Here is a 13,150-nt window from a genome sequence, read left to right as displayed (position 1 = left end):
TCAACCTTAGGTGTGGTTTACAGCCCCCCTTGTACACCTTCACTGTTTGTGATCATGCACTATTATTTGGAGCCTGTGAATGTTTTTCTATTACTCTAGTCTATGCCTGACTGGGTTCTGCTTTCTGTGGTGCCATCTACTAATGGTTCATTTTGTCATATCCCTATTTTACTCTTTGTGTTTGTTCTTGGTATATTGTTCTCAATAAATTTTTTGCTACTTTTATCAATTTGTTTTGGTGTTTAGTTCTTATATGATACTACATACATACTACATACATACAACATACATACATACAACATACTATATACTACATAGATACTACATACATACATACAACATACTACATACATACTACATACATACAACAGCGGCAGAGGAATACAGTGCGGAAGGATACCTTCCTCCCGTCATTGTATTCCTGGAGCCCCTAGAGAGCGGTGGCATCAGCTGATGCTGCCGTTCTCCACGGGAGATCGTTGTGGGAGACTCGTGGATTTCTGCAGATCAGGGAGTATATTGTTTGTTTGCTATTTTAATATTTTTTACAGATGACACTGGCTTTGGGGAACAAAGTGACAAGTGATGGTGAGTATGTACTCTGTTATATGTACTGTATGTCTGTATGTATGTATTGTATGTAATGTATGAATGTATTGTATTGTATGTAGTATGTATGTGGTATGTATGTAGTATGTATGATGGTGTATGTATGTAGTATGTTGTATGTATGTAGTATGTATGTAGTATGTATGTATGTAGTTTGTATGTAGTATGTATGTTGTATGTATGTTGTATGTAGTATGTATGTAGTATGTTGTATGTATGTAGTATGTATGCATGTAGTATGTATGTATGTATGTAGTATGTATGTTGTATGTATGTAGTATATATGTAGTATGCATGATGTATGTATGTATGTATGTAGTATGTATGTAATATGTATGTATGTAGTATGTATGTATGTATGTAGTATGTATGTTGTATGTATGTAGTATATATGTAGTATGCATGATGTATGTATGTATGTATGTATGTAGTATGTATGTAATATGTATGCATGTAGTATGTATGTATGTATGTAGTATGTATGTTGTATGTATGTAGTATATATGTAGTATGCATGATGTATGTATGTATGTATGTAGTATGTATGTAATATGTATGTATGTAGTATGTATGTATGTATGTTGTATGTAGTATGCATGTATGTAGTATGTATGTAGTATGTATCTTGTATGTATGTAGCATGTATGTAGTATGTAGTGTGTTGTATGTATGTATGCATGTAGTATGTATGTGGTATGTATGTAGTATGTTGTATGTAGTATGTATGTTTGTGTTTTGTTTTTTTTTACATTCAACACATTAGCCGGATGATGGGACTACTACTGTCCCATCATTGGCTAATGTGTCAATCACTGTCATTGTAGCAGACATAATCCGATGGGCCCGTACAGACCCCCGGCAGGCCGACACAGACCCCCCACGGTCACGCACAGACCCCGCCCGCGCACACAGACACGCAGTCTCCGCCCACGCACCGCCCACACTCCATTATAGTGCATCATTGCACTATGGGAACTTCCGATTCCGGTATTCGATATCGTAAAAGTATCGGAACTCAGTATTGGAACTCCGATACAGCAAATATTGGCCTATACCCGAAATTTGCAGTATCGGAATGCTCAACACTAGTCTTCACACGTTGCAGAAATACTGTGTTTTTTGTTTTCTGCAAATGTGTGCATCAAACTACACAATATCAATCTTAATCTTCTCGCCCTTATTTGATGCCTTTCTGGAGCAGATGTGAAGCCCCATTTTTAATATGTTTTCTATAGTTTTCTCAAGTACAGCACCATGGAATTAATGGTGCTATATAAATAAATACGGTAATAATAATATGGTACAGAAAAGCTTGAATTCTGCACTTAAAAAAGTAACTGCAGCTTTTTACATGTGTTTTTGAAGCTAAAGTGGATGTGATTCTATGAAATCTCCACCCTCTGTGGTCTGAAGACGCTGCTGAACTCTGAGGTTTTGGTGAATTTTTTCTCTATAGGTTTCTTCTGAAAAAAAAAAAAAGAAAAAAAAAACGCTTTTACATTTTTAAGCACAAAAAATAAGCTTTTCTGTATTATTACAAAACATTAAAAATTCTGCTTCATATCTGCCCCAAAATCGCATCAAATAAATAATGGGAAAACTCATAAAAGAAATGCAGCAAACACACAATAATCAGAGAAGATTGTTATTGCCTTGTGTGGTGCGGACACCTGCAGAAAAAAAGCAGCAGAAAGAATAATACCTACGCTACATGTGAACATGGCTTCAACATTACAGTTTTATTATTTTTTTCTCTATTAAACCCATAAAGTATCAATCACACCATTTTTTAAATCATTTACCAATCCTCATAAATAATGTGATCGTTGTGCTGTGCGGGTTGTTACGATTAGAGGGACTCCAAATATGTCCATGTTATTTGCTGATTTTTGATTTTTATTATTTAAAAAAAAAACACATTAAAAATGTAAAAAAAAAATTCATTATCAAGTGTTCATTTTTTTTTTTTTTAGTAATTTTATAGGATGAAAAAAATCTCTTATTCTCCTTCTAGAATGGAGATACATACGTTGTACATAGCAGTGCATTTCTATCAGTATATTCTGCCTGTGGAGTCAGAGCAAGTACACAAAATTCTCCTCATTACATCATCAGAGCTTGGTTTGTTAGGCTGCTTTCACACATCAATTTTTTGCCATCAGTCACAATCCGTCGAATGCTGAAAAAAACGGATCCGTCGCAGATTGTGAAAAACTGATGGGACGGATCCATTTTTTCACCAGATCTGACTAGCTGATCCAGCTAATTGGATCCAAAAAAAAATCGGAGCATGCTCAGTTAAAAAAAAAATCTGACAGATCTGGCGCCACAGGCTTCCATTCTAGCACACGCCGGACGACGACAGATCCGCCGCTGTCCATATTTTCGACGGATACAAAAAACGTTACTATGTCCGTTTTTTCCGGCCGCCGGATAAACAATTTTCGACGGATCCAGAGAACGACGGATGAAACGTGAAGCCATCCGTCGCTAATACAAGTCTGTGAGAAAGAAACGAATCCGGCGGCAACATTCTCCAGATCCGTTTTTTTCAAAATTAGAAGGATTGAGACTGACGGCAAAAGACTGATGTGTGAAAGGGGCCTTAGGCTCCTGCCTCTAAAGTTAAGATTGTGAGTTTGAGAAAGGGATACTCACAGAAACAAAAATTACACTTTTTGTAATATTATTTTTACTACTTTTATAGGAACAAAATTTTTTTTCTTCACCTCAGTATACAGTGACCATAGAAATACATTGTTATATATACAATGTAGATCTATGGGCATGTATAATCTGCTTTTGTTTTCATTTCCTGCAATAGTGGTCAAGATTACCTAACTCTCCGATTTATACCAGTATAAGCTGTGGCTCATTGGTGGAGATGCAACTTGTGCACATGAAAATGCTAGTTTGAATCCCGATCAAAAAAGCAGTGAATATATAATTTAATTTATGCAGAGAGCAGTCCCGCCCCCAAGGAAGAGGAAATATGGAGCGATGAAGACGCCAGAGAGAAGAGCGAGAGGTGAGTATAAAAGCCGGGACAAAAGCTCTGACATGACTAAACGCAAGACAGTCCAGCTGAATCTGGGAAAGTTGGGAGTTAAGCAATATGTACCACAGATAACCAGTCTACTACAACTCAGAGGACAAGGTGATTAGACAGTGCACCAACAACAAAGCCCAAAACAACATGATGACCACGTGCATATACCTTGGGTACGGAAAGTATTCAGACCCCTTTAAATTTTTCACTCTTTGTTTCATTGCAGCCGTTTGGTAAATTCAAAAAAAGTTCATTTTTTTTCTCATTAATGTACACTCTGCACTTATTAAAAAAGAAAATCCGAAATATCAAATGGTCATAAGTGTTCAGACCCTTTGCTCAGACACTCATATTTATGTCACATGCTGTACATTTCCTTGTGATCCTCCTTGAGATGGTTCTTCTCCTTCATTGGAATCCAGCTATGTTTAATTAAGCTGATAGGACTTGATTTGGAAAGGCACACTCCTGTTTATATAAGACCTCACAGCTCACAGTGCATGTCAGACCAAATGAGAATCATGAGGTCAAAGGAACTGGCCAAGGAGCTCAGAGACAGAATTGTGGCAAGGCACAGATCTGCCAAGGTTACAACAAAATTTCTGCAGTACTCAGGGTTCCTAAGAGCCCAGTGGCCTCCATAATCCTTAAATGGAAGAAGTTTGAGACCACCAGAAGTCTTCCTAGACCTGGCCGTCCAGCACAACTGAGCAATCGTGGGAGAAGAGCCTTGGTGAGAGAGGTAAAGAAGAACCCCAAGATCACTGTGGTTGAGCTCCAGAGATGCAGTAGGGAGATGGGAGAAAGTTCCACAAAGTCAACTATCACTGCAGCCCTCCACCAGTCAGGCCTTTATGGCAGAGTGGCCCGACGGAAGCCTCTCCTCAGTGCAAGACATATAAAAGCCTGCATAGAGGTTGCTAAAAAAAACACATGAAGGACTCCCAGGCTATGAGAAATAAGATTCTCTGGTTTGATGAGACGAAGATAGACCTTTTTGGTGATAATTCTAAGCGGTATGTGTGGAGAAAACCATGCACTGCTCATCACCTGCCCAATACAATCCCAACAGTGAAACATGGTGGTGGCAGCATCATGCTATGGGGTGTTTTTCAGCTGCAGGGACAGGATGACTGGTTGCCATTGAAGGAAACATGAATGTGGCCAAGTACAGAGATATCCTGGATGAAAACTTCTTCCAAAGTGCTCTGGACCTCAGACTTGGCCGAAGGTTCACCTTCTAATAAGACAATGACCCTAAGCACACAGCTAAAATAGTGGATTCAGAACAAATCTGTGACCATTCTTGACTAACCCAGACAGAGCCCTGACCTAAACCCAATTGAGCATCTCTGGAGCCCTGAAAATGGCGTCCACCAACGTTCACCATCCAACCTCACGGAACTGGAGAGGATCTGCAAGGAAGAATGGCAGAGGATCCCCAAATCCAGATGTGAAAAACTTGTTGCATCATTCCCAAGAAGACTCATGGCTGTACTAGCTCAAAAGGTGCTTCTACTCAATACTGAGCAAAGGGTCTGAATACTTATGACCATGCGATATTTCAGTTTTTCTTTTTTATTAAATTTGCAAAAATTTCTACATTTCTGTTTTTTTCAGTCAAGAAGAGGTGCAGAGTGTACATTAATGATAAAAAAATAACTTTTTTGAATTTACCAAATGGCTGCAATGAAACAAAGAGTGAAACATTTAATGGGGTCTGAATACTTTCTGTATCCACTGTATACAAAATAGCAACATTGTGAAATAAAATTGTTCCTACATGTTCCCCAAAGGATTTACATAGTCCTCTCAGCTTCAACTAACCATATATAGTCTATACATCTGTCTCTCACACTGCAGCCCACTGTCTTCATGATTGTTGTTCAAATGTGCCACAGTCTTCAATCTCCTCATGTGGATCTTGATTGGGCTTGTGTCATGGGGTTACCGCAACAGAGAGGAGCCAGAAGACCAAAGTGTCTGATTGCTCCTATTCCTGCACTGAAAAGAAACACTTCTCCTTTTTAAATGGTGTTTATTTCTTTTGGCAGAACAAGGGTTAATTGGCCATGTTGGAAACTCTGGAAGTATGAGCTCTCAGCTGAGCTCGGTTAGACACACCCATCCCCTTTATAATCTGGGTTCTGATTCAAACCCATGTCAGAGCTAGCTTTTGCTGCATGGTTTGGTGGAGTGGTGTTCATATGAGAAGGAGTGTTAGAGGAGTTATCTGTGACTGTTGCGTGGTTTGTAAGTGTGATAATTCACTTCCCTCTTCTTACTTTGGCTATTCCCCCATCCTCCACTCCCCGATGTATTCCTCTGTTATATGTGAGTGAATATTTGTATGCTTGCTATTTTCAATTACCCTTATTTGTGTTGCCTTGTTTGTCAGGTTGGTGTACTACGGTGCACAGTAGTGCCCCTCTTTCCTGGGTGGGGGAAGAGAAAAGACGGAGAGCTGATTCAGGAGATTAGGCAAGGGTGGCAGCTCCAGCATCTTCACCTTCAGAAGTATCCCAGGGAATAGGGCGAGCTAGGGTGCCCACTAGTGGTAGGGACAGGGAAGGAGTCCTGGTCCCAGGTCAACAGACAGCTGGGACGTGAAAGCTTGTTTGGAGCTCGCACTAACCACTTCACCACCGACATGCCTTACTACCGCAATCATTACAGACTTCTTTGAGACTCCTACTTTGTTATGCCGCTCATTTGGGAACAGGGCCTAGCTTTTTTTTCTCATTAGCAGGGACTACATCTGACTTCAGCTACACACAAACTCACTTCTACTACAGCTCCTTTGTAGAACTTCCTTCTGGCCCCTCCAACATTAGAGACATCTAGTGGTAACAATTATTATTGCAGTATAAACTCTTAAATCAGATTACATGCAATCAGTAACAGGAACCAGCAAACACATTTGCATAGACAGTCAGAGTAGTAGGGGGTGGTAATGCTCACTCCACTTACATAGTAATGTATCTCACTCTGCATGGATATTCTAGCTAGTATGCCACCAAACCTCAAGGAGCATCACAGTGTGCTATACTGTTCCCATAAGACCCGTAGAAGTACTGTAGATGGGAAGAGCCACACATATCCATTGTCAGTAGAACATCCAAGGTCTGAATTTGGTAGTCACCACTTCACTTCCCTCACAACCTTAACAAATATATGGGTCTGCTATAACTCTCTGTGATATAAAAATCTGTCTCCTACTTCAGGGTTCTTAGCACTTCGGTGACTGAAATTAAATATTTAAGTTATTTAAAAATGATATACAGTTGGTGTAACATTACTCTCATGAATGTAAACATTTTAAGATATATTAACATGAGCATTGGAAATATCCAAATGAAGTGTATTAAACCAAAATGATTCAAAGAATGACTATAATAAAGTAGTTTTCACTTACAAGTTACTTGTTTTGCAGGCATTGCCTGTGTAAATGTAGAAGAATCCATCAAGGCCATTCTGAGCAGTATTCTGAACTACTTATCTGATACCTTAATTCCATCTCTTGAAACAATCTTCATCATTGTCATTGATGAAAACATTTACAAGAAGTATCTTGAAGTTTTTCAAGCCAAAGGCACAGAGTTACAGGTACCTTATTTTAATCTATAACCAGGATTGAAGACTGATCATATGTAGAACTCTCATCAAAGGTTTCTATGTGGGCATATGAATTTGGGTACTTTCTACATCCACCATGTTGTACCTCATTCTGTTATTTTGGTGGACACCTGGGATCATAGCATAATTTGCAGAAATATTAATCCAATTCCCTTCATTATGTCATGCTCAATTAAGCAGATAAAAGGCCTGGAGTTGATTTGAGGTGTGGTGCTTGCATTTGGAAGGTTTTGCTGTGAAGTAAACATGCGGTCAAGGGAGCTCTCCATGCAGGTGAAACAAGCCATCCTTAAGCTGTGAAAACAGAAAAAACCCATCCGAGAAATTGCTACAATATTAGGAGTGGCAAAATCTACAGTTTGGTACATCCTGAGAAAGAAAGAAAGCACTGGTGAACTCATCAATGCAAAAAGACCTGAGCGCCCACGGAAGACAACAGTGGTGGATGATCGCAGAATAATCTCCATGGTGAAGAGAAACCCCTTCACAACAGCCAACCAAGTGACCAACACTCTCCCGGAGGTCGGCGTATCAATATCCAAATCTACCATAAAGAGAAGACTGCATGAAAGTAAATACAGAGGGTTCACTGCACGGTGCAAGCCACTCATAAGTGTCAAGAATAAAAAGGCTAAAAAACATCTAAAAAAGCCAGCACAGTTCTGGAAGAACATTCTTTGGACAGATGAAAGCAAGATCAACCTCTACCAGAATGATGGAAAGAGAAAAGTATGGCGAAGGCGTGGTACAGCTCATGATCCAAAGCATACCACATCATCTGTAAAACATGGCAGAGGCAGTGTGATGGCTTGGGCATGCATGGCTGCCAGTGGCACTGGGTCACTAGTGTTTATTGATGATGTGACACAGGACAGAAGCAGGCGAATGAATTCTGACTGTGTGCTCAGATTCAGCCAAATGCAGCCAAACTGATTGGTCATCGTTTCATACTACAGATGGACAATGACCCAAAACATAAAGCGAAAGCAACCCAGGAGTTTATTAAAGCAAAGAAGTGGAATATTCTGGAATGGCCAAGTCAGTCACCTGATCTCTATAAACATAAGGGTGAATGACCTCGGGGAGATCAAAACATACAACACCGCGGAGACACCATCACGTGTTTCTCAACGCAGTGATCCAGAACACTGCCTCCATCCCTAAAGGGAAATATGCAAATGCATGTAGAAAAGCTGCGGAGACACCATCACGTGTTTCTCAATGCAAGCAATGAATAGCCAGGTCTTTCACCAGGAAGGAACAACCACAGGAAGGGCAGCATGCAATAAAGGAAAACCACCTATGCCAAAACATGGTATCCATCCACAGACAGCTGTTTCGGGGTATTTGCCCCTCATTAGTGTGGAGTAGGAAACTGGCTATTGGGAGCAGTGCCTAGTGAAAAGGCTATAAACATAAGGATGAATGACCTCGGGGAGATCAAAACATCCAACACCTCGGAGTCACCTGATCTCAACCCAATTGAGCAGCATTTCACTTGTTAAAAAGACTAAACTTCAGACAGAAAGGCCCACAAATAAACAGCAACTGAAAACCACCACAGTGAAGGCCTGGCAGAGCATCCAAAAGGAGGAAACACAGCATCTGATGATGTCCATGAGTTCAAGACTTCAGGCCGTCATTGCCAACAAAGGGTTTCCAACCAAGTACTATAAATGAACATTTTATTTAAAATTATTTAATCTGTCCAATTACTTTTGGTCCCTTTAAAAACAGGGTGGCACATGTTAAGGAGCTGAAACTCCTAAACCCTTCATCCAATTTTAATGTGGATACCCTCAAATGAAAGCTGAAAGTCTGAACTTCAACTGCATGTGAATTGTTTTGTTTAAAATTAATAGTGGTAATGTCTATAACCAAAATTAGAAAAATGTTGTCTCTGTCCAAATATATATGGACGTAACTGTATGTACTTCAATTGTTTTGGTTTTCTCAGTACTTGCTCTTTTCCATCACCGTTATCTGAGCTTTGTTTCACATCATTTTTATGTTTTCTTTTAAGGCACAGCAAAGGGAAGAATTGATAGTATCAGCAATGCTTCAAAAAGGTATGATATGGTGATTTCTCTTTTTTTTTTCTTTTTGTTTTAACTAAGAAAGGTTATAGAACATGTATCTTAACTTAAAGGGGTTATCACCTTCAGAAAAGCCACCTATAAGATACAATAGCAGTAAAAAAAAAAAGGTCTGTACGCCCCAGGTCCAGCGCTAAATCTCTACCGCTGCTCCTGGTGTCTTATCTGTAGTGCTAACATCACATCGACAGTGTAACAGCAGATCTACAGCTCATACCATCTATGTTAGTAGAACCACTGAGCTCAGTTACTCGCTGTAGCAAAGTCGTTATGTTGTCAGTGCGGTAGACAGTAACTGACACTGGGAACAGAGGTAGAGAATCTACACTGTACCCGGTGTGGGTGTGTAAAGGACTTTTTTTTTTTGTTTTTTACTACTAACAAAAGTTGTTGGAAAAACTTTTCTGAAAGTGCATAATCCGTTCAAAGCCTCCCCTTTACATTAAACTAAAGTCAGATGAAGCCTGTGATACCTGAAGGGTGACACAACTATATAATGTTTATGGGGGCCACCTGACTCTTCTACAGCAGTTTCAAAGGTTAATCCTTTTGTTCTCTGGGAGATAAGCCACTGGAAGAAGTGTTTGTCAAGTAAATAAGGCAGCACACTGCAGCGCTGAAACATGCAAACATGAAACATGAAAACTGAACTGCATTACTGCACTAGAAATATGAAAAATGAGAGGGTTAAGCGCATAAAAATGGCCAATTTTATGTGTACCTGGTAGCCACTTTAGGGCTAAAGATACAATAATATATGGTGAGTCACACCACCAACACACTGCTGGTACTTTCGTAGCATAAATAGCACAACACATATGCACAAACGGTGACTTATGTGCACAATGGCTTATGTGCACAGAGCAAGGTAGCAGGTAAACTCTGGGCGTCCCCAGAGTACCATATAGTGCAGGAGTGCCCCTATATAAATGAAAAGGCTAATGCTAGCAAGGGGGCCTCAATAAGCCTACTAAATTGCAGCAAGAGGAGGTAGGTGTAAATCCCCTCAAAAAAAAAAAAAGATTTGGGAGTTTAAATACCAAAAATAGTCCCTATAAAAGGCAACGCTACCAGTATCACAGAGGGACGAGCCTGTTAAAGTGATATAGGGAGCGTATAAGATAAACTCGCCAACTCAAACCATCACAGTGGAAGGAAAAAGGGCAGACCTATGTCAGAGAAATAAGCCAAAAGACTAAATATGAGGGAACATCACCGTATCAGGCAGTCCAGAGTGTGGCGTCAGCCGTCATACAGTCAGAAGAGAATGGTCCCAGGACCCAAGTAGTGTGGGGAAAGCCCCACGCGTATCGCTGCAGGATGCAGCTTCATCAGGGGAAGTCCTGATGGTTTGAGTTGGCGAGTTTATCTTATACGCTCCCTATATCACTTTAACAGGCTCGTCCCTCTGTGATACTGGTAGCGTTGCCTTTTATAGGTACTATTTTTGGTATTTAAACTCCCAAATCTTTTTTTTTTTTTTTGGAGGGGATTTACACCTACCTCCTCTTGCTGCAATTTAGTAGGCTTATTGAGGCCCCCTTGCTAGCATTAAGGTACCGTCACACTAAGCAACGTCGCCAGCGATCTGTGACGTTGCAGCGTCCTAGGGAGCGATATCGCTGTATTTGACACGCAGCAGCGATCAGAATCCCGCTGTGAAATTGCTGGTCGCTGCTAGAAGGTCTGCACATTATTTGGTCGCTAGGTCGCCGTGTATCGCCGTGTTTGACAGCAAAAGCAACCATACCAGCGATATTTTACACTGGTAACCAGGGTAAACATCGGGTTACTAAGCGCAGGGCCGCGCTTAGTAACCCGATGTTTACCCTGGTTACCAGCGTAAAAGTTAAAAAAACAAACAGCACATACTCACCAGCGCGTCTCCCAGCCTCTGCTTCCTGACACTGACTGAGCGCCGGCCCTAAACTGAAAGTGAAAGCACAGCGGTGACGTCACCGCTGTGCTGTTAGGGCCGGAGCTCAGTCAGTGTCAGGAAGCAGAGGCTGGGGGACGCGCTGGTGAGTATGTACTGTTTGTTTTTTTAACTTTTACGCTGGTAACCAGGGTAAACATCGGGTTACTAAGCGCGGCCCTGCGCTTAGCAACCCGATGCTTACCCTGGTTACCCGGGGACCTCGGCATCGTTGGTCGCTGGAGAGCGGTCTGTGTGACAGCTCTCCAGCGACCAAACAGCGACGCTGCAGCGATCGGCATCGTTGTCGATATCGCTGCAGCGTCGCTTAATGTGACGGTACCTTTAGCCTTTTCATTTATATAGGGGCACTCCTGCACTATATGGTACTCTGGGGACGCCCAGAGTTTACCTGCTACCTTGCTCTGTGCACATAAGCCATTGTGCACATAAGCCATTGTGCACATAAGTCACCGTTTGTGCATATGTGTTGTGCTATTTATGCTACGAAAGTACCAGCAGTGTGTTGGTGGTGTGACTCACCATATATTATTGTATCTTTAGCTGTCTCCATATATTTACTCTGTATAGGACCATTGGTGTGTTGGTTGTATTTTAATATGTTTTTATTGGTGTTTTCTGTCTTCCTCATTAATAAATAATTTTTTGTATTTTTTTGTATTCTGGGTGTGCGCCCTATATGCATAGTCTCTTTTCTTGTTTGGTATATGCTGCTGCTATGCATTGAGCTGCACCCCTTATTATACTTACCTTATAGGTCGCAATTGGCTCCTCGCCCATTGGTAGTGCTCCCTAGCTCTCCCTCTTCCTTTGGGTAATGGACCTGTTGCGATTAAAACACATGTGGCTAAGAGGCGGAGTGCTCGGTCAGAAGGCTAAAGAATACATTTAAAAAAACTGACCATCACATCCAAACATAGAATAAGTGTGAACAGGTGCTGAACCTAGAGTCACCAACTCATATACAGTCAAGTAAAGAAGTGTTTGGCCATGCCTCCTGTTATGGATCTGGTGGTTAGGTGCACCTGGAATGACCTGATGGTTAAACTAGATGTCAGGACAAGCTCTGGGAAGTGGGAACTCTGCTGACCGCAAACCCTAATCCTATAACACACAACTAGAAATAGCTGTGGAGCGTACCTAACTCTCCCTAGACGCCTCTTCACAGCCTAAGAGCTAACTACCCCTAAAGATAGGAAATAAAGCCTTAGCTTGCCTCAGAGAAATTTCCCCAAAGGTAAAGACAGCTCCCCACATATATTAACTGTGAGTTAAGAGGAAAGTCACAAACACAGGGATGAAACAGGTTTCAGCAAAGGAGGCCAGACTTACTAGATAGATTGAGGATAGGAAAGGGATCTTATGCAGTCAGCACAAAAACTACAAAAAGCCACGCAGAGTGTGCAAAAAGACCCCCGCACCGACTCACGATGCGGGGGTGCCACTCTGCACCCCAGAGCTTCCAGCTAGCAAGGAAATATCATATAAGCAAGCTGGACAAGAAATTAGCAAGTACTAAAAAATATATTCAGTACAAAATGAACAACAAATGAACTAGCAGGAACTTAACTTCTGCTGGAGTAGACAGGTCATCAGAAGGATCCAAGAGAGATCTGAACCAGTACTGATACATTGACAGCTGGCATTGAATAACGATCTGAGTGGAGTTAAATAGAAAAGCAGCCTAGCCGCAAACGAGGGCAGCTGAGTGAGCAACCTCAGAACCAGCAGTTCCACTCACAGCCACCAGAGGGAGTCCACGGACAGAACTCGCCGAAGTACCATTCATGACCACAGGAGGGAGTTCGAGAACGGAATTCACAA

At 41.2% G+C, this 13,150-nt stretch overlaps 1 protein-coding gene across 1 annotated transcript in view; it reads left to right on the top strand.

The window, feature by feature from the left end:
* The window catches only part of LOC143784561 (protein mono-ADP-ribosyltransferase PARP15-like), an 82,573-nt gene that overhangs the window by 46,021 nt on the left and 23,402 nt on the right, over positions 1-13,150 (top strand). Inside the window, 2 exon segments of the mRNA XM_077272982.1 lie at positions 7,092-7,264; positions 9,318-9,363. Coding sequence (XP_077129097.1) covers positions 7,092-7,264; positions 9,318-9,363 — 219 coding nt within the window.

Source organism: Ranitomeya variabilis, chromosome 7 (assembly GCF_051348905.1).
Source record: "Ranitomeya variabilis isolate aRanVar5 chromosome 7, aRanVar5.hap1, whole genome shotgun sequence".
NCBI lineage: Eukaryota > Metazoa > Chordata > Amphibia > Anura > Dendrobatidae > Ranitomeya > Ranitomeya variabilis.
This window is presented reverse-complemented; position numbering and strand designations above follow the sequence as displayed.